This window comes from Notolabrus celidotus, chromosome 9 (genome assembly GCF_009762535.1).
Source record: "Notolabrus celidotus isolate fNotCel1 chromosome 9, fNotCel1.pri, whole genome shotgun sequence".
Taxonomy (NCBI): domain Eukaryota; kingdom Metazoa; phylum Chordata; class Actinopteri; order Labriformes; family Labridae; genus Notolabrus; species Notolabrus celidotus.
Genome location: NC_048280.1, coordinates 25,453,240 through 25,474,434, shown reverse-complemented (window position 1 = coordinate 25,474,434; position 21,195 = coordinate 25,453,240). Strand labels below are relative to the sequence as shown.

Here is a 21,195-nt window from a genome sequence, read left to right as displayed (position 1 = left end):
TACACATATATATTCATTATTCTTATTCATATTTTTTATATTTTTTCTGCATTATTAAAATGTTCTTGTGTGGAAAATATTACAGTAAAGTTGTTTTGCATGGAAATTTCTGTATAACCTGTGTAGTTTGTATTGCAATAGCAATAGCAATTTTATTTATAAAGGACATTTCATTACACCTAAGTTCAATGTGCTTTACATGGAGAATGAAAAAAAAAATAGAATACAATAGAATAGAATGAATAAAAACAGAAAAACAATAGATACACCCAACATACATCAGACACAGCAATCAAACAAACAGCAATTGTTGGTGCACATGCAATCCAGTCACAACAGTCATTATATCATTCATACGCTCGAGAAAATAAGTATATTTTGGGTCTTTTTTTAAAGTGGGGACAGTTGTTATGGACCTGAGGTCAGCAGGCAGTTTGTTCCAAAAAGATGGACCGCAGTCAGTAACTAAAGGCTCCTTCACTGGACTTTGATTTGACTCTGGGTACATTTAAAAGACTGGCACCTGCTGACCTAAGGATCCTGGTCGGGTTACACACTGTGCCACAAAGTTTTTTAGGTGAGGGAAAATTCAAAATAGTGATCTCACTGTCGAAGCATGGGGATATGGCCCCATCTTATGGACTGTTTACAAGACCCAATGCAATTATAATCAATATTTCAGAATAATTCCCACCCATAGAATATATATATTGGTTGGATGTGTAAGTTTGAATTATTCTGAACCAAATCTTATCTTATAACTGCTACCAGTGATTGTTTCCTTGATGAAAACGAGTTACCCCTGGTTGACTTCTAAAAAATGAATAAATATAACAATGAGCCAAAGAGCCAGTCTTTTGAACGGCTCTTTGAAAGGAACGGCTCCTCAAGATCCGGTTCCCTTCAAAGATCCAGAAATCCCATCTCTACTCTCGCACATATTCTCACGAGATCATAGACTGTATACGAGATACGCAGGCGCTTTCAAACACCACAGTGGCGACGGAGCGATTTCGCGGGAACTTTCTCTGACACGGACCAAACCCGCGTCATCAAGAAAACAATCTCAATAACCGGTTTAATACGGGAGCGACTGAAGCCGGACTCTTGAAAAGGTAAAGCATTATCACCCGCTTTGTTGTTGGTTTTCTCGCAGAAGTCAGTAAACGTCACCTGCAGTCCTAAAGGCAAAGTTTGGCTTCACCCCATGTCTTGCTAGCTTGTTTACAAACGTGCATGACAGTTTTGACATGCGAAAAAGATAGATTTATTCATCGAAACCTGTCATTGTCCTCTGTTTCAGGACAGATATGTTCTCCGACATGAGCGCCCAGAAGCAGGGCTCCTCTCTGCTCTCTCGCCCTGCCTCCGAGGATCAAGGCCTGGTGTTTGAGAGGATGTCGCTGGCCTACAGTCCCTGCTCCGAGCGCTACAGAATCGGGGAGCGGAGTTTCAGTCGGCAGTATGCTCATATTTACGCAGCACGGCTAATGCAGATGAGACCCTTGCTTTCAGAGAGAGCCAAGCAAAAGTGGGGTGAGTTCAGAGCATAGTAACAAACATCATGGAATCTAAACCCCTGATTTCTATGTGCCTAAACTGTATTTTGTTGATCTCTACCTGCCAGGATCAGATGTGCGTATCAGGGAGCTGTGTAATCTTCAGACCGGGGAGCAGTGCTGCATTGTTGGAACCTTATTCAAGCGTATGGACTTGCAGCCATCTATTCTAAAAGAGATCAGTGATGAGGTATGCAATCATGATTAATCCCTGAGATGAAGCGCAACATACATGACGAAACAAAACCAGCAGTAGACATGATGTTTCATGTTGTTCTGTCTCCTGCAGCACAACCTGCTTCCTCAGCCTGCACGAGCCAAATACATCAGCGAAACAGATGAGCTGATTCTGGAGGATGAGCTGCAGAGGATCAAACTTGAGGGCAAAATTGACAGAGACAAGTGTGTGACAGGTTAGTATTTGATTTTCGGCCAAGACATTTGACATTGAAGGATATCACCATCATATAAAAGATCTGTGTATGGCACTGCGAAAACACAGTGTCAATCATGTCTTTGCATCTCTTACTTTTCCCTTTTCTCTTCTAGGTAGTGTTATTGCAATATATGGAGCAGAGAGGAACGATGGGAAGTTCACAGTTGAGGACTTCTGCATGGCTGATCTTCCTCCACAGACACCAAGACCTGTGCTCAGCTCTGACAGGTAAACATGCACAAACATAAGACGTGTGAATCCCAGCCTTTTTAATGATGTCATTTTAAAGCTGTTGTTGGTCATTGTGTAGGTTTGTGCTCCTGGCTTCAGGACTAGGTCTCGGTAGTAGTCGCGCTGACAGCATGCTGGGGCTACAGTTGCTGGTTGACATGGTGACAGGTCAGCTTGGTGACCAGGGCGAACAGAGCGGGGCAGCGACGATCTCCAGAGTCCTACTGGCTGGAAATCTTCTGAGCCAGAGCACACAGGACAAGGACGCTTCAACAAAGGTAACAGGTTCAGCCCTGACATACATTTAAGCATACTAGGGATGTAACGATACACTCAACACACGATTCGATTCGAAACCTGATTTTTGTTCACGATACGATTCACTCGCGTTTCTCTAACGATCTTCAGGAAAACTGGATTGAACTCAAATTTAAATAACTATTATTTAATAGTTGCTAGTATATTTTTTCTCTTCTATTTCTCTGTAAACAAAGTTTTTCATTTTTAAGGTGTGTTGTAACTCAAATAAAACCACTGCACACTTTTTTTCAGTACCTTGCAAAAAAAGTAAAAATGACCGCACAAAAATACCTTTTGTTGAAAATTTCAGAACAATTCTCAAGAAATGGAAAGTGAACGATTCCCAAATGAAAGAAGTAAATATTAAAACAAATGAGGTAAATCTCTTTGAATTAGGGATGTAAATTTCAAGTATTGTCCTGGATTGATCTTTGGAAATGTTAACGATCAATTAACGTTTAATTATTAAAAAAACATGAACATTTTCCATGTAAAAAAGAATGCCAAATGCGCTATTTCCCCCTAAATCAAATTTCCCCCCATGACACAGTGTATATTACTAACGGTATTAAACAGCTACAGATCATATTGAGGTGTTCAAAATGTTAAACGCGCTCATAAATAATCTCTGCGGACGTGTTGACATATGTGAAGACTCAGACTTCAACATGTGGATTTACTGCAACAGGACAACTGAACAGGATCATATTTTAGACTTGGTGTCCAGTTTTCTGTCTTCTCTTATTGATAAAAAGAAGCACGTTAACGCGGTCAGGTGTCAGCCGGGAGTGCAACCAGGTCAGAATCAGTCCAGCAGCGGAGAAAAAAAGCGCTTGTGGAGACCTGTCACTCAGCCGCAGCCCCCAGCTGAGCATCTCCACTGTGAGCAGTCAGCTGATTCACATCGAAACATACTTTAAACTTAAAACACCTCCACTCAGCGAGTGACGAGAGAGCAGCGCAAGAGACTTAATGATGTTGAACTAGCGGAGTATAATGCAGATAGCGCCTTCTACTGTTTAAAAATAGCATCCCGATACAAATGATGTTGAATCGATTTTAATCCACCCTTATTTGTATACATTTTTAACCAATTTGCGATATATCGTTACATCCCTGATGTATACACATGGACTATTTGTAAATGGAACCGGCTAATCTAAGATCATTAAAGTTCCTGTTCTGTTGTGTCTGTTTTCAAAGGCAAAGTATCTCACTAAGAAAACTCAGGCTGGCAGTGTGGAGGCAATGCGTCTGCTGGATGAGCTTCTGCTTCAGCTTGTGGTGAGTAACTATGCATTTTCATGCTATTTAAATTTTGATTTTAATCTAATTCTCTACTCTTCTTTTTGCATTTAAGTTATTTTCATCTTAAGATAAATTAAATGAGTGAGTTTTTAAAACCTGAAGAAAAACTGGCTAGCTGATAGAAAAAATGCAACCGCTGTTCAGAGGTTATTTATCATGGAAATCATGCAAAACTGATGGTTCTCACATTAGTACTTCATATTTTCTCTGTTTTAACAGCATAATTTGAATACCCTCTTGGATCTATAACTGTTGGGCAAAAGAAAAGTTCAGCCACGTCACTCAGCACTTGTTTCTTTTCTAGAGTAAAGGATTTACTGTTTCATATGCATAAAATAATTGTTCCATGCAGCAGCACATCATAACATGTTTTTACATTCAGAATGTTCCTTGAGCACTATAAATATTCAATAACTGTGATCAAGATTGCCAAAAGTGTAATAAAAACATTATGGGCTGAATAAAAGTGGTGATCCAGATGTGTGTGTCACTGCCTCCTGATGTTTTTAGGCCTCAGTTCCAGTTGATGTAATGCCAGGTCAGTATGACCCCACCAACTACACCCTCCCACAGCAACCCCTCCATCGCTGCATGTTCCCTCTGTCTTCGGTGTATCCAACTCTACAGTTAGCCTCCAATCCACACCAAGCTAAAGTTGATGGAGTGAGGTAAAACGGCACACTGTCCCCAGCTTTCCACTTGCATTGCGCTTCAAATCCTGAGCAAATGTGTGTAAATGGTGAAAGTCTCAGTACCTGTGTTTGTGATTCCTCAAAGCTTCCTGGGCACATCAGGCCAGAATGTCTGTGACATCCAGAGGTACAGCAGCAGAGACAATCACCTGGAGATACTGGAGGAGACGCTACGACTCAGACACCTGGCCCCCACAGCACCTGATACTCTAGGTCAGTCACACAAGAGGATCTGAAACAAAATGATAAACCCTTTGAATGATGTTGGTTCAGTTATTTCAGATGTCCACTGCTTTCTGCACTTTTCTGTCAGGCTGTTTCCCATTTTACCAAAAAGACCCTTTCATCCTGGAAGAGTGTCCACATGTCTACTTCAGTGGAAATGCACCGACTTTTGACTCAAAGGTCGTCAAAGGTGAGTTTACATAAATTCTTGGATGATTACTTTGGATTACAAATGAACAAAATATGTACAGATAATCCAGATTTTAATATGCACCTTTGATTCCCCTTTTTCTCACTAAAAAGTGAGCAGTGTTCTCTACATCGGTGTGACCAATATACCAGTTTAGAATGCAGAGAGGTATTCTGAGCATGCTGGTGCCACATTTAAATACTTTTCTCCCTCATTAGGTCATAGTCCTGTATTCAAAGAAAAGGCGGTGGACCCTTTTAAGTAAATAAACCTTAAGTAAATACACCTTGTGGAGGGCTGGTTTGATTGAAAATACTTCTCAGCGTATGACAGCAGCTGGCCAGCAGAGGTCGGCGGTTCCTGTCTCTGCAAATTGGTCGCAGACAGGGGGTCTGTCCACACCTCAACTATCAATGATACCATAGTACAGCTATGGCCAGGGTGTAAAAGTAACCTTTTACCTCATCTGCTATTGGCTAGTGACCTCCAAAAATATGCCGGCCAAAAATATTTTTCACCAGCCAAATAAAAATATCATGCCTTATTTGATTTAAAATAATTACCATATTTTTTTAATTATGAAAATCCAACTCAAGCATCCTTTAAAGAATACAGTTATGTACAGATAAAATGAGATTATTGCTATTTTATTAAGTTATACTTACTCCGTTTAGCTGTCGGTTCCTCTTCTTGATCGTCTCCTGCCTCCTTTGTTTATTCTTTTTGTTTGTGGTGATTTCAAGCCAGGAATGTGTCACCACATCTTCCTCGAAACGCTCTTCCCGCCGTGCTACTTCAAGCAAAGGGAATGAATAGAACTCCAGTAGCTGACGTCACATTGTTCCCGACGTACCAAATCCCAATACAAGTACAGTGCGCTGCAAGGGTCAAAATAGCCTGACAGTCAGCAGAAATAGGCGAAAGTATGAAACCAAAACCTCACATGCAATACAAAATTTTCCATTGGCCACTGGTGAGTGTGTTTTTGTTTTACACGCCAAACTAATTTTTTACCTGCCATTAATGCTTGGCGGGTGTTCATTTTACACCCTGGTTATGACTATATAGGTAGTAGAAAGAGCCACACATCTGTATAGAAACTGTCTACCTCAATGAAGACTTTGATTCAGACAGTTTAAACTAGAGATGGACTGATTTAAAATTGCATTTCAAGATAATCAGCAGTCGGCCAATTCTCGGCTCACAAGACTGACTTTAATAAAAAGAAAAGAAAATAACGTCTGCAGACATTGCAGGCAGCCTCGTTAGTGTGGCTGCTGTCCAGCAACTCCAGCTTAGATACTGTACATGTGCTACTTGTACTCTGGATTTTATGGTGCATTGTTTAACAGCGTTATTCTGTAACCCTTCTTTGCACCCATATATGTCTTTTTCTTTCCTTCTCACCAGGTCCTGATGGTCAGGAAGTCCTTCTGGTTACTATTCCAGAGTTCAGCAGCACCCAAACAGCATGCCTGGTTAATTTACGTACTCTTGAATGTGAGCCAGTCAGCTTCTCTGCGTTCTCTGCTGAGGAAGACGAGGAAAGTGAGATGAACATCAGCCACTGAGGGATCCTATCCTCTAACAGTACAACATGCTGACACATTATACATTAATCATTTCTTGTCACTTCTGACCGAGGACCAGACAAATTAAGATCAAGGTCCTTGACAAGAAAAAAAGAAGACAAGCACTGTGTATGAACAAGCCTTTATTAGAAAAATCACTCTTTTATTACAGCTGTGTCAGAGGAAACGTGACAGAAGACGTTTCCCTCCTCTGACTCCTGTTACAAATGCTTTTGTACCTTTAATGACTGCTCATACTGTAAAAAATGTGTCTGCCATGAAGAAGACAGTGTAAATAATTCAACTCTGGTGAAGTAAAAAAAAAAAAAAGGTCATGACTTTCGTTTATGTGCATCTACAATAAAAAACTTCTCGTGAAATCAAAGTATTCATTCAAAAGACTGAGTAACAGAACAGTGAGAGAAATGCAGTGTGAACTGTCAAACTGGAGGATCATTAACAGGATCAGTTTCTATGAAGAGGCAGTTTGTCAAGTAATAGATACACTATACAATTAATATAGTTACCATTCTGTTCATTCCTATTGCTAACTTGTACAAAGAGAACTCCTCGTTCGATGCTCAGAATACAACGCGGCAGCAGGAACTACCAGAATGAGAGGACTGGTGCAGACCGATGTGTGCCTTTGGTTCAATAGTCATCTATCTTATACTCGTAGTTATAATCCAGGATTGAGTCCGTGAAACCGCCAGGCGTCGATGACTGCCCCTCCCCTATGGCCCAGGAGTCGTACCAGGATGTGGTGGTCTCTGGTGTTGTGGGGATGGTGGTTGTGGGGGGTAACGTCGTAGATCTTAACCTCATTAATCTAAGTTGTCGAAGGCGACGCAGACGAGCTATCCTGAGCCTCCTCTGTCGGTCCGCGCTGAGGCGTGTATTCCCCGAGTAACCGCTGTTGCCGTTACTCACACGCCTGTTGCCATTGGTGACTGCAGGATGCTGTACTCTGTTGTTGCCATAGCTTAGTCGAATTGGCTTGTTGCCGTGGAGGGCCATGATCTGCACAGATTAGGAGACACTTTATTAACCCTCTAATGACTACTACATTGAACATGTTAAGGATAAGTCACACATTGTTGATCTGTTTGATGCAGAAACAAATATGCTGGACAAACTGAAGATGTAGCTACACAAAACACACACACACACACACACACACACACACACACACACACACACACACACACACACACACACACACACACACACACACACACACACACACACACAGTACTTTTCAAAGGTCCTGGGACTTTCGCCTGAGTTTAACAGTGTTTGTGGAGTTTACACAGTTGTTGAAACACAGAGGGAGTTCCTGGGAATGCATACTAGTTTAGTTTTTAATTAAGATTTCAAAATATGATTTAATATAATTATTTTTCTCCATACGTCACTGGCCTGATTTGCACAATCTACCCGGGACTTCAGCCTGCTGTCGAAACACAGACAACAATGGGGGCACAGGAATCTTTTAGTTCTGGGGAAAGTTGTTCTGGTGGCTAAAAGACCCTGGAAATGCACCTATTGTAGATGGTAAGCTCTTTCCTTTCTCCAGAGAATGAACTTATGCAAAATACCCCAGAAGTGCTCCACAGGATGGCAGTCACTCACCTGTTTGATGCGGTCCCAGTTGGACTTGGCCAGGTTAAAGCTGCAGGCAGTCGCTCCAGCTTGGTAACCCACCACACACACTTTAGTCACAGGGGAGAAGCCTTCAGCTCGAGCCGTCACACGATACTCCCCTGGGTTCAACAGACGCCAGAAGTCCCCTGTTGGTGCTGCAGGGAAGAGAAGAGGACATATTTTGAGCTTAAAGCAAAGAGGGTGCTTTTTTTTTGATTCAATGGGACAATCATTTATTAAATAAACATCAGGCACAAGAGATAGAGATCTTAAACTCACTAAGAAAATGTTTACTGAGGTAGTGAAATTCAACTTAAAAGTAGAGTAATTCTCCCCTCTGGTTTCATGCAACTCAGCTTCTTTTTGCACCTGGTGGAGTCTTCACCCCGCCCCTCAGTTTTTGTTTCAATTTGAACAAGATATTATGTCCACAGAAGGTGAAAAGAGCAAGTCTTTTACCTGTAGTGACATCATGGTTGACCCCCTCTACAGACACAGTGGCGTTTCCAATGGGGTTCCCCTGCTGGTCCTTCACAATGCCCCTGATGCCACGATGCACCTGGACAAAGAGGGAGAAATAATGAGTTCTTTTGCACCATGATCAAGCACCTTTCAAATACACCAGTCAGTATTTTACGTTATATGCTGTGTGTTTGCGTGTGACTGACCTGCTCCATGAAGGTGAGCATTGCTTCTCTGTTTTTCTCCCACTCCTGCGCCAAGTCACTCTCATGAGGGAACTTATCACATCCCAGGAATACAGACAGCTCCAAACAGTTGGTGTGTAGGTAGCTGAAATCATTCATACCTGGGGAAGGAGTAATACATGTTGAGCTCAGAGCCTGCACTGCATACAAAGCACCACCAGGGTGTGCTATAAACCAGACTGACAGTCCAAACACCTGCAGACAGAAGCAGTATGATTGACCTCCTGGCCTCCACTTACTTCCTTTGATTGGCTTCCATTTGGCCCTGTTGACAATGCCATGTGCTCCTGCAGAGTTGTCCCCATGGCAGGAGCCGTGGTAGCTGTGTGTCATGGTGAGATGTGTGGAGGCGTAGGAGACAGCCAGCCACCTGAAGAGGGAATCGTCTGCAATCACCCGAGGTTCATCCTCAGGCTCGCTGTACTGATAACCGGCACTTCTTCCTCTGTCATCCTCTTCCTCCTCTCTGTGACCATACCCTTGGTTGTAACTGGGGTCGTAACCGTTGTCGTGGCCCCGGTCATAGCCTCGGTCATAGCCTTGATCGTAGCCACGGTCGGGACTTTGGTCATAACCGTGATTGTGACTTTGGTCATAACCATGATCATAGCCACGGTCATAACCGTGGTCGTAGCCGTGACCCCTCGACTCCACCTCTGGCTCTGCATATCCTCTCCCTCTCCAGTCTTCCTCTGGCTCCTCTTGGTAGCCCCTTCCCCACTCGTTGCCATCAAAACTTTCATCCTCATACCTGTGAGAAATAATTCTAGTTATTTATCATGGCTGCAGCTTTGAGAGGTCCGTTGAGAGCTATGCAGGAGATATATGGAGGAAAGGGTTCATATATATGTGTAATACAAAGAATCAAACAGAATGCAGCAGAGAAATGACAGAAATAGTCCTACTGTCTCTTCTTGCGGCTGTGGGGTTTCTGGCTCTCGGCGGGCTTGTTGAGACGTAAGCTGTCATAAGGATAGGCCACAAGTGACTCCCCGCCCTGGAAGTTCGCACCCAACACAAATGGGTGGCTTTGCATCCATGAGATTATGGCCCTGGTTTCCACAGCAATCTGGAAGAAAAACAGGAGGATCCACATCACACAGAGGGTCGAGCTAAAACCCAATGTTAGCACGGTTTACCCTCAATTTTTGTTCACCGACCGCAACCACCTTTACGCCGTCACTGACATCAATTGCACAGCAATAAACAATCTTTTAAAAAGAATGGAGCTTTGATTGAAAGCTACAAGACAATTCAATTTGACTAGCTGCCCATGATCATCCAAAAAGTAAAGATTTCTGCCTTTGTATTGTGGAAAGAAAGTTTGCGCATACTTACTGAGGTGTTGGTGTCAAAGCCCTCTGGTATGGGCACATGGTGGTTGGGGGTGAGTTTGGGCACCATTCCCTTATCCTCCGCATCCCACAAGATATCGTTCAGGTCTGGAAAATTCTGGAAGATGTCAAAGCCGCCCTCGGTGAAGTGTCCAGTTGTCCATCCGCTTAGCTCTGATCCCTGCAGGAGAGAATTTGGATGGGAGACACATGCAGCACAGTTGAAAGAGACGACCCTAAAAGCATGATTCTCTGGCATTTTCTTTTTGTCAGTTTTTTTAGTTTGTCAGTCAAGAAAAGGATTTTTAAAGAACTTATTTACTTACTGCTTCAAAAGCTTCCACATGTCCATCAGGGTTGAGTGAGGGCACCAGGTGGATGCGGATTCCCTCTACCAGCCGCTGTGCTCTGGGGTTTCTGTCTTTGTACTCTTTGCACAGGTACTGCATGAGAAGCAGGATCAACTCCCGGCCCATGGCCTCATTCCCATGAAGACCGGCTGTGAAGCGAAACTCTGGCTCACCTGCAGAGACAACAGGACGAGACTGTAGCTGTTTGTCCCTCCACCATAATCCTCAGACTCTCAGCTGGTGTTTATTAGGATTTACAGGAATTTTCTCTGGTGCCATCCCGGCCCACCAGCCCTCAGGTTTTTCTTCAAATGATCACCATTTCAGTCTGTCAGCCAGAAAACAGCTGGTTTTGCTTTTTGACAGAATGAAAACATGCTTTAAAGATGTTATGTTAGGATTGAAAACGCATGATTGAAGTGTGAGCTATTTAACTGTTAAAACGAGTTCTTCAGGCTTGTTTCATGGGCTTACTGAACACATTCACACCTATTTCGTGCTCTGTAGGGTTTCCAGAGATGACCATAGCCATGATTTCCAGTCCTTTGGTGCTGCGGCCCAGACTGTAGATGTTGGTGATGTTGGGACACTCGTCATGCACCGACTTCATGAGCTGAACAGATGGAAAAAAGGAAACAGTCATTATATTCACACATAATTTACAAAACAGTCCAGGATTAGTATTCAAACAGTCATTACAAGACTTTTTCAGAGATTAGTCACAGCAGCTTAACGTCCATAAAGTTTATTAAGACAAAAATAGCTACAGATGCTGAGGCGTTTCAGTAGAAAAGGGTCTGAAAATGATCAAGAGTGATGTTTAAAGCAAGCAACAGCAGTACAACATGTGCAGCTTATAAAAGAGTCATCGGGGAGAAGATTAACAACAGCAGGGTTACAGGTATTTTGGAGTTTTTGAGACACTCGATCCCACCACAGCAGAAACAGAGAGACGTGGTGCACGTTTACACACAACGCACAGCTCTGGAACTTCATTGTTAATTTAAATGTCCTGACATGCAGACAGTGTCAGTCATACTTCGCACACAGTCAGTGCAGGTTCATACAGAGAAGAGTATGGAGTGAGACCGCAGTCCTCCTCATACATCCTCAGGTAATGGGGACTTGACTCAGACTTGAATACTGAAAACTCTACTGAACAGAGTGTGTCCCATTCCTCCTTTTATACCGTTCAAAGCCTATGGACTAACACATTGCACAACTGGCATAAGTCTATGAGGGTTCAGTACTGAGACATCTTGGTGGAGATCAGGATTGGGATTTTGCTTGTGTGTGTGACTCACTGCAACCATTTCTGTGTAGCCGTGATGCTTGAATTTCAAGTAATCTACTGGAGTGACTTCATTTTGCCTGAACTGGAGATCAACTTGATCTGTCAAGGAAACAAAATGAACAAATATACACTATAAATATATACATATGACACATTTGACAGGTTTTAGTCATATGCGTGGCATTGGTGCGTTTCTCTGTCCAAAGCTCACCGGGCAGCAAACAGCCCAGCACTTCCAGCCTCATACACAAGGAGCCGTTCCAGCTCTGAGGGATGATCCGGATGTATCGAGCCAGCATCGGCTGAGCCAACTGGTTCATCACTGGAGTGTCTTTATCGCTGTTTCCGAAGAACAGCTGGATGAAAGAGAGGAGAAAGAAAAGTGAGCCAGGTGGAGAAAAGGGAGACGATGGCCAAGGAAGTGGCATGATTGTACATGGATTTACCCAGTCTGCGTATCCATCGTGGATGGTGGTCCATTCTCTGCTGTCATTACTAAAGGCCAGGAAGTAGGACGTCACAAAGTCGCTCCTGGAATGAGACGATACGTAATGGTCAACATTTCTCTCACTTAAAGGTCAAATTAAGTGTGTTCTCCTTCTTTGCTTGTGTCTTACTCATTCGATGAGTCTCGTCCTTGTGTTATGACTCCCGTGAACTCGGTTTCTCTGCGAGCATCGATCTCAAACCAGTGGATCTTCTCCTCTGAGTTTGCACACCACGCTCCCCCTCTATTACTATCTTCATCATCTGAGCCCTGAGGACCAGAGGAGACAGAACATAAAATATATCAGCTCATCAAACCCTGACATGTTTTGACTAAATCTCTGCACGTAAGTAACAGTGTTCAAAATGTTCTGATTTAAGATCAACTGAAGTCAGCAGAAACCTGGAGAAGATTTATCAGCTGTTTTTATTACTCAGCTGCTTAAACATTCGTTGACTATAAAGTTAAAAAAAATGCCAAATCAGCTAATGGAAGCGACAGACTGGGCAATAACAGTATTTTCCAACATGTGTCTGGTACCTGGTGTTTAATTCACGTCTGGCAGTGTGTAAGTGATAGCTGTAGTGTATGTAAGACCACAGCAGCCCTGCTCTGATTGTTGTGTACCTGCATGTTGAGTCTTGCCCGCTGAGGTTGAAAGATATACTGAGACATGGAGGAGGCTGTGAGCTGGTCTGGCTCGATCTTATGTGACTCCATCCCCAGGGGTGGACACTCTGCCACGTACACAGAAAAAATCAAATGGTATGTTAATCATATTAGCAAAGCTTGTGCAATGTTTTCCCCGATTTGAACAGACAGTGGACGTACTCTTTGGCTCTTTGAAGACACGTGGTCTGTTTCTGGCCCGCTCCTCTGCCTCCTTCAGCTTCTGGGCTCTCTCTGGAAGAGGTCAGAAAAACAGACTTAATGCAGAATAAATTGTTCTTTCTTGGCTGAATATTTTCTCTATTTCTCTCTGCCCAGAATCTAGGAACTCGTCATTATTTTGCAAATTTCATGTGCCAAAAACCCCCAAGGGGACCTGGAGGGCTGGATTGCCGAGGAAAAACAACCCAGATGTTGTGATTTCCCTCCCAGTCTCTGATCAGACTCGTATCATCCTGACCCAGAGAGTTTATGGCTGAAGAAGGATCCCATCTATCACTCTCATTATTCAGAATCCGACACACTTTACTTTGTGCCAAATTGACATGCTGTAGTTTATCGCTGATAGTACGGTTGGCAGAAGTCTTACAGACTGTGGGAATGTGAGACATTATGTAAGCTTCCACACACACATGTATAGGCAAACAAACACATGCACCATCAATGCAAATCAATCTGTGTATGTGCCGGCACACATCTGCTGATTCAAGTCTCAGAAACTTGTACGTTTTTGCACTATGTTTGCTAAAATTGCCTTTCTCCTTGGCTCACACCTGAATTGCAGCAAAGTGTGCACACAGGAAGTGCCCTTTTGACACCGGCCCTGACAGTGTTATATATCATCTTCTCAAGGGTCGCCTTCACCACCAGCTAACCTCTCTACACGCAGCAGACACGTGGCGATAAAATTACAACATCCTCTGCTTGCTAATCCCTCTTTGCTGCATCTTTTCTTTATTATCACCCACACTAATCCTCTGCGTGTGGATCATTCTCAGTGAACCCACCTCCTCTCATTCGCTCTGCTTCAGTCTGACTCATGAGACTTCTAAGCTTTTCTGGGTACTCTACGTTTTGTTTTGCAAGACTGAACTTTTGTCCCTGTTGTGCAAGTTAAAGCATGTATCACAGGCTTCCTGACATTAGTACAGCAGAAAGTCACATCTGCATTGTCTTATAACAGGAATGTGATCCAGGGGAGCAAACACTTTGGAGCTGTAATCTGTCAGTACTTTTGAACTGAGGTCAAATGCCGTGTTCTCTGCTTTGGAGACGATATGATCGTATGTAGTCTGACATGACTGAGCAGAGTGTAGTTATGTGAGAAGAAAAAAAGCCCATATATGAGTTTCTTTACCTTTCTCTTCTCTCTCTCTTTCTTTTGCTGCTCTCTCTCGCTCCTTCTCTACCCATTTGTCGTCTGTCTCTCCGTTTACTTTTCTTCCTGTGGAAAATGAAATACAGAAATAGTTTTATAGTATATATCAGCACCATGTACAACAGTATCTGTGCATGATTTTCTGAGATTTTGAAAGCTATAAAAACAGCAAAAGGTTATCAGTTTACTGGCAGGAGGTCCCTCTGCAGTGTGTCTTAGTATATAAATAAAACGTCTGTGTGTGTGTGTGTGCATATGTACCATACTCGTCGTAATCTTCGTACCACGTCCCTTCATAAGGAGAAGTGGTTGTCGGCTCCTCTGTGTTAAAAAACAAAACAGACAGGCATTCAGACACACAGTGACATAATCAGACTTTATGAGATTAGCATGGTTTAATGTTAATGTTTAAAAGTTTTATAGCCCGGATTTACTCAACCACAACCACTGTTGTCTGTTTGGATGCCACTGTGACGCCTACCATATAATTAAATTGTTAAATCTTTCATTTTCATTAGCAAGAATGAAAACAAAGTTGTGATCTGGTGACAGAAAGTTTTTTTGACACTGCAGAAGAAAGAAAATCCAGGGCAGATTAACTCTTTAGTGATATTCCCATGTCTATAACTTTTCATGATTTATCGTCTTTCTTCCAGCCTTAAGAGGGTGATAGAAAAGACTTATCATCTGCATCACATGCTGGATGATTTTTAACCTTCTAATTAAAAACATTGATTGAAACTTTTAAATGAATGTCTATAGTGAATCAGTGACAGAAGTTACCTGGGAGCGTTTCTACTACGATTTCAGGGCTGACCTCTTTACCATCTGGGAATGGAAGATTATCTGGCTCCTCATCTGCAGGATATGAAAAATAAAACATTTCATTCAATTTTAAAAGGTCAAGCATAGCCATGATATGAGTAACAGAGGGGGGCTGAGAAGCGGTAGAAAGTTACGGAGGAGGCTGGACCGGTGAGTGTGGGTGAATCAGTGGAAATGTTGGAGGAGCAACAGTGCAGTACAGTCTGCTGGAAACAAACAGTAATGACAACATGTCCGGTCTAGATGAGTGTGAAAGAACCACACTACGAGATGTTTCCAACATATGATCCTGTGGAAAAAAACGAGTTCTGACAATGCTGAATTCAGATGGACAGAGCATGGAAGAGATACTGAGTACTCTAAATTAAATGCCACAGGATTATTGCACATGGTATGGGTCAAGCAGTGATGTCTCAGAAAAGGTCTGAAAACATGTTGGGATTATTGAGAGGCTGTATATGTCTGATGGAGTGCTAATTATTACCATGTGGAAGTCCTAAATGTCCCCTCAGTTGCCGCAGACATGAGAAACATGCAACAAAACCAAACTGCTGAGTTAGTCCAAAATTAAACATCACAGTTATGACAAAACTAAGCCAGACTACTGCTTTAACAGCAGTGAGTTATTCATTATGGTTTAAGATTTTTCACTGTGAGTCACTCCAAATTGACAACAGTTATGTTTTTAAGTGGTTGAGCGAGTAAAAGTCTACAGATCCTTCTCTGAAAACACATTAAATCAGTGAGAAACAATGTTTTTCTACATCCTGTCATTGTGTTCAGAGCTGTTTTTAGGGGTTTAGATGAAAATTTCCACAAAGCTCTCTATTTTTTACATAAGGAGAGTTATGTGTGTGTTTCTACAAGTATCACAGATGAGTCATGTGGTTTTCTGTCTGATCAAACTGCAGACAAACTCATTCATGATGGGGATCCTTTAAACCACTTCCTTCTCTCCATCTCTGAAACACATTTCAGCCACAGATTTTCACCAGGATTCACTGATTCATCACAAGCGGTGACTATTGATACAGAAAAAGTGACGTGTTGAGACAGCTAGTGAAAAATAATCGGAATTGCAAGTTATGTTAATCTTTGATCTGTTGACAGAACAAACTGGCTCTGAAGTAGAGTAAAGGTTGCACTATTTCTCTGAGCTCTCCCAACCCTTAACATTTTTCCATGTTTTATTGATTTGACACATAATCTAGCCGCCCACATCTGTTTATCTTTAAGAGTCATCTTATCTGAAAATGATCAGAATCAAAGGCCAACTTTTGAGCCCAGTTGTGTTCAAACAATACTTCTGTTAAAATAAAATCTTTTGAGTTGTTGTTACAAAGAATCCTGCAGATCATTGCAGCAATAAATGGGTCATTATGTTTCAATCTTTTTCATGTTCAATAAACTGTCCCCCCACAAAAATCCTTCAAGAAAACAAAGCATGGAATCAGACTCACATGTGGCATCCCAGTAATCATTGTCATCTGTCCCAGCCTTCCCATCAACCTCTGGAGCAGGGGGTGTGGGGTCTGGCTCTTTCCAGTAGCTGTCATAGTTATCAGTCACAGGAGCATACGGATCTTTCCCGTCTGGTGTCCAGTAGTCGTAAGCATCAGGTGCGGGGGTGGACAACTCCTTCTCTGCTGGTTTCCAGAAGTCATCATAAGTGTCTGTCACTGGTGCAGCTGGGTCTTCCTCCTCAGGTTTCCAGTAGTCGTATGGAGGGTCTGTGACCTCAGGCGAGGGTCTGGATGGTGTGGGGGCTTGGTCCCAGTAGTCATCGTCCTCTGGTTTCCAGTACTCATTGTCTGACAGATGAGCAAAGAGAAAGGATGACTGGGGGCTCAGATTTCTGGACAAAAATACTGTGAATGTTACCCAAGGGGATCTTTAGAGACACTTTTGTTTTACGATGCGTTTGTTTTGAAAGGGGATCTCACTGAAATACAAACACTTGATTTGAAATATAATACAGCAACTGATGCAGGAAGCAGAGTGAAGCAAGCTTACACACTGTTAGGGTTTCTTATCAAGTGCATGTTGAAACAAATTTTCTTTTCAGGACAGGCTTTAGGAATTTTATGATTCTAAAATCTGAAAAGCATTACAATATTTATTTTTCAGTGACTGAATTGTTTTCTAGGACTGATGTTAAAGAATGGGGACATTGAAAGGGTTCAAGTTCACCTCATATACAGTGCCTAAAATTCCAAAGAGACCTCAGGGTGGCATGGACCCTTCACCGATTGGCTACATGTTGCTTGCAGCTTTGTTTAAATTTCAATGTACCACATTTCCTTTTATTTGTAGTTGGTACTGTAAATTCTGACTTTGGACAAACATCTTCATTTTTAAGTCATTTAAAATTTAAATGTTGGGCCAACATTTTCGGATTTTTATTATTATTATTATTCTTTACCTTTCTTTATCCTGATGTCAGGAAGGGGGGGGAGTGGGGCGCAATTGCAGGAATAACCACTAAAATCACAAGCAATCAAAGGGAGGCCAACAAACACAGGTTCCCTAACTAAACAAAGCTTTACAAACAAAAGGGGGAAACTAAACCACTGCTGCTGAGCAACTGACTGGAGACTAAATTATAAGGAAGACCCAGGAAATACTGCTTAACAAAACTCAATGGCTACTAGGAGGCCTTGGAACAGAACCCAAAAGGCGGGGTTAAAAGGACCCGCCCGGCATCAACAAAACTACTCTCTTGTAGTGACTGTAAATGGAGTGCAATTCACACAGGGAGGGTTTTATGGTGCTTATGCAGACAACACAGCACAGAGAAGACATGGAAACAACCTCTCACTACCTCGAAAGGTGAGCTAAGGAGTATGGGTTCTTGTACCAGGTCCCAATCAGGGGCTATCAGGCACATACACCTGACCCTGCGCTGTGATGACGAGCTCACCAAGCTCAATGAGCAGCCAAAGGGAGGGTCCTCACACCCGAGAGAAGGGTACGCTCTCAGGAGAGCAGATAAAGGTTTTTGTAATTCCTTGTCACTTTAAATTAAGAAGTCTTCATCCCTAGCCTCATGTGACATCCCTGGATAAAAAACCCTCTATTACTTAATCCAACATCTTTTACAGTAAACCCAAAGTCTTGTAAACAGACTTCTAATGTTTAAGAAGTCTGTTTAATAGACCGAGTTCCCCCTTTGTGCTGTCTTTTTTTGTAAAGTTTAATAGTGGAAAGTTTTACCAAACCAGTTGTGTGTTTTCAGATACTAATAGGGAGATTTGTGGCGTGTCAATAACTGAAATATAAGAATAACCAGCACATGTGGGAATGATTATTTCCATATCATTCCCAAAGGTCTGTCACTCACCAACATCAGGATAGGGGTAGTCAGTGTACGCCTCAGGTTGAGTAGGAGGTTCAGTGGGGATCGCTGGAGGCATTAGAGGAGTAAGAGGTCAACATTACTCATTCACGTCCAAAGTCAATCAAGTCCAAACATTTCTCTGTCCTGACCTCACCTGTAGTGGTTGGTGGTGGAGTCGTGGTTGTCTGTTTGTCCTTCTTCTTTCCCTTTTTGTCTGTTTTAGGCTTTTTGGTGGCATTTGGATCTTTTGGTTCTTTGTTCTTCTTCTTGTCCTTCTTCTTCTTTTTGCCTTCTTCAGGAACTCTCCTCACCCTGCCAAGAATAGCTAACAATACAACGAAAACAAAGAAGAAGGGAGGGTTTCAAAAGTGTCACTTTGTTGACTTTTGGTTAGAATCACATTAAGCACGTAGCAGTCATGATCAGAATATTACTCATGCATGAATTATCTTTTTTCTCTCTTAATTTTCTGCTTGAGTCTCATTTCACTAGCCAATCAATCATCCACAGTGAACTTGAAATCAACCCTCTCTGCTTTAGTTTTTACATTTTTCAAGTGATAAAAATATCTCAGAAGGTCAAACTCTTCCACTACCAATTAAATACCAAATCCAGTGTCAAATCAAAAGCTTAAGTAATCCTGGCTTTTATTTATTTTTTGATCATTCAAGATCTATGTGAGAAGAAAACTATGCAATTATTTCTTTCCTGCACTGTCGAACTGTGAAGGCTGGCAGGGAAAATCCAGACGACCAGATTTCATTTCAGTGGTTGCTTGAGGTCCATCAGTATTTCCCTCTGAGGTTGTCTGAAGTTCTGAGACACTTTCATGGAAAACACTTCTCTCTCTTTCCATTAGCTGTGCTCTATTTACCACGAGTCAGATTTAATGACCAGAAATCTGTCCAGACACTCATAAACGTATCAGCATCACCTCAGACAACATTTTAACACTAGCATAAACCCATCACTGAGGACATCAAACAGCTGCTTTGGACTGATGCGTATGGGTTACATTTGAAGCATGGGTAGAAAGCCGTTCTTCAGGGGTGACACCAGAGTCAACATTAATCATGCAGCAACAGACATGATGGAAAAGGTCAGTGTCATGAAAATCTGCCTGCAAGATGTTGACTCTGTCTTCTTCTCTTGTTTATTTGGAGCCAAAGAAATTCATTTATTCTGTGTACACCCTGTGGTGGAGGTGCAGGAAGGCACCTGGACTTTGTCATGCTTGTTGGAAATGTCAAAACTGAATGGTCTGTTTGTCCTTACAATAGCTCAGACCATACCTGAACCACTTTGATGTCTTAAATGTGTAACAAACCTGTGTCTTGAGTTAAAATCCAAATTGTTTCCACTTACCTGCCTGTGCAGCCCTCTCTGAGTCTATTTTGTCTCTTTTACTCCTTCCCAGTGGGTGTGGGTCCACTTCGAGCCCATGCTGCTCACTTTCTGGGTCATCCAGGGACTCATCTTGTAGCTGACCCCCAGCCTGCCTGTTCCCTTCAGTCTCCCGGAGTGAAATTATCCCCCCTGCACTCTCCCCTCCTCTGGGGATCAGCAGGCAGCACAGGGCCAGCAGAGCCACAGACACAACCACAGCCTGGCTTTTCATACCTGCTGCTTGTCCAACTCCACAATCCTTTTGGTTGGGTTGTCCAACTTCTTCTTGCCACCAGAAAAAATCCTTTTCACCCTTTCCTTTCCTTTCCTTTGCATGCAATGTGATCCACACTTTTACTCCAGCAGGGAAACTTCTGGAGCTCCACAGCCACAGCGACAAGCAGACTCAGAGTGGGTTAGACAAAGATGGAATGGGAGGGGGGTAGGGATCAGCGGGGAGGGGAGGGAGGTGGGTTACAGAGGAAGGAGAGAGACAGAGAGACACAGAGAGAGAGAGCAACAGTCAAGCCTAATGAGTAGACTGGGTTCCTAATTGCCCTGCAGCTAGGGTCAGCTGAAACAACAGCGTAAGGCCAGAGGATCCCCTTCACCTGGCCAACGAGTCACAACAGGTGCAGGACTCAGACAGGAGCTGAAGAGGGGAGGAGGAGGAGGATGAGGGAGGAAGGGCAGGTGAGGCCTCAGACTACAGGGTTTGCTCCTTCTCAGAAAGAAGACAGCTCCTTTCGTTGTCCATTGAATTCCTCAGTTGAGAGTGTTGGTCCTGCAGACTGACCACAGAGAGGAACAGCAGGAGAGAGGAGTGACTCTGACACCGAATTCCACAACAAGAGGAGGAGGAAAAGTAGGACGAGGAGGAGGAGGAGGAGGAGGAGGAGTATGGAGCAACAAATAGGGATTTTGTGTATATAAACATAACCAAGCACTGCTTATCATCATTGGGAGGAATTACAGAAAAAAAATCAAATCATGAAGGAGAGGATTTGTTTTAGTTTGGGAACTGACCTTTGCTTTCCATAGTCACTCTGTGGTGCTCTGTCAGTCTTTACTTGCTGTCTTGCATTTAGCTCACCTTCTGCATTCTGGAGAAAAAGTTATGGCAGGGACAGGGGACACTGGAGGGACACACACACATGCACACACACACCCAAACCAGGAGAATTGTTTCAACAGATGACAGAATTATAACCTTTTAGGATTCAGTGTTTTCTTTGCCAACCCCCTAACCTGCCCCTCCTCCCCTCCTCCTGT

The 21,195-nt window shown here is 42.8% G+C and overlaps 2 protein-coding genes across 2 annotated transcripts; one reads left to right on the top strand and one right to left on the bottom strand.

Annotated features, from left to right (window-relative positions):
- The first annotated feature begins 955 nt into the window (after positions 1-955).
- Positions 956-6,892, top strand: pold2 (polymerase (DNA directed), delta 2, regulatory subunit). The gene is made up of 11 exons (XM_034692627.1): positions 956-1,115; positions 1,304-1,536; positions 1,628-1,749; positions 1,849-1,972; positions 2,109-2,223; positions 2,306-2,504; positions 3,730-3,810; positions 4,345-4,502; positions 4,612-4,739; positions 4,840-4,941; positions 6,352-6,892. Exons 2-11 carry the CDS (start codon positions 1,311-1,313, stop codon positions 6,510-6,512), a joined length of 1,416 nt encoding a protein of 471 aa, XP_034548518.1. The 5' UTR covers positions 956-1,115; positions 1,304-1,310; the 3' UTR covers positions 6,513-6,892.
- si:ch1073-459j12.1 (inactive carboxypeptidase-like protein X2) lies at positions 6,639-20,748 on the bottom strand. The gene is made up of 22 exons (XM_034692626.1): positions 19,903-20,748; positions 18,692-18,862; positions 18,541-18,603; positions 16,661-17,011; positions 15,159-15,233; positions 14,637-14,696; positions 14,355-14,441; positions 13,160-13,231; positions 12,956-13,065; positions 12,459-12,598; positions 12,288-12,372; positions 12,053-12,197; positions 11,852-11,940; positions 11,037-11,160; positions 10,524-10,720; positions 10,202-10,378; positions 9,769-9,932; positions 9,103-9,614; positions 8,825-8,964; positions 8,616-8,715; positions 8,145-8,311; positions 6,639-7,532 (listed from the first exon to the last, which is right to left on the bottom strand). Exons 1-22 carry the CDS (start codon positions 20,153-20,155, stop codon positions 7,164-7,166), a joined length of 3,651 nt encoding a protein of 1,216 aa, XP_034548517.1. The 5' UTR covers positions 20,156-20,748; the 3' UTR covers positions 6,639-7,163.
- Between the last annotated feature and the right edge of the window lie 447 nt (positions 20,749-21,195).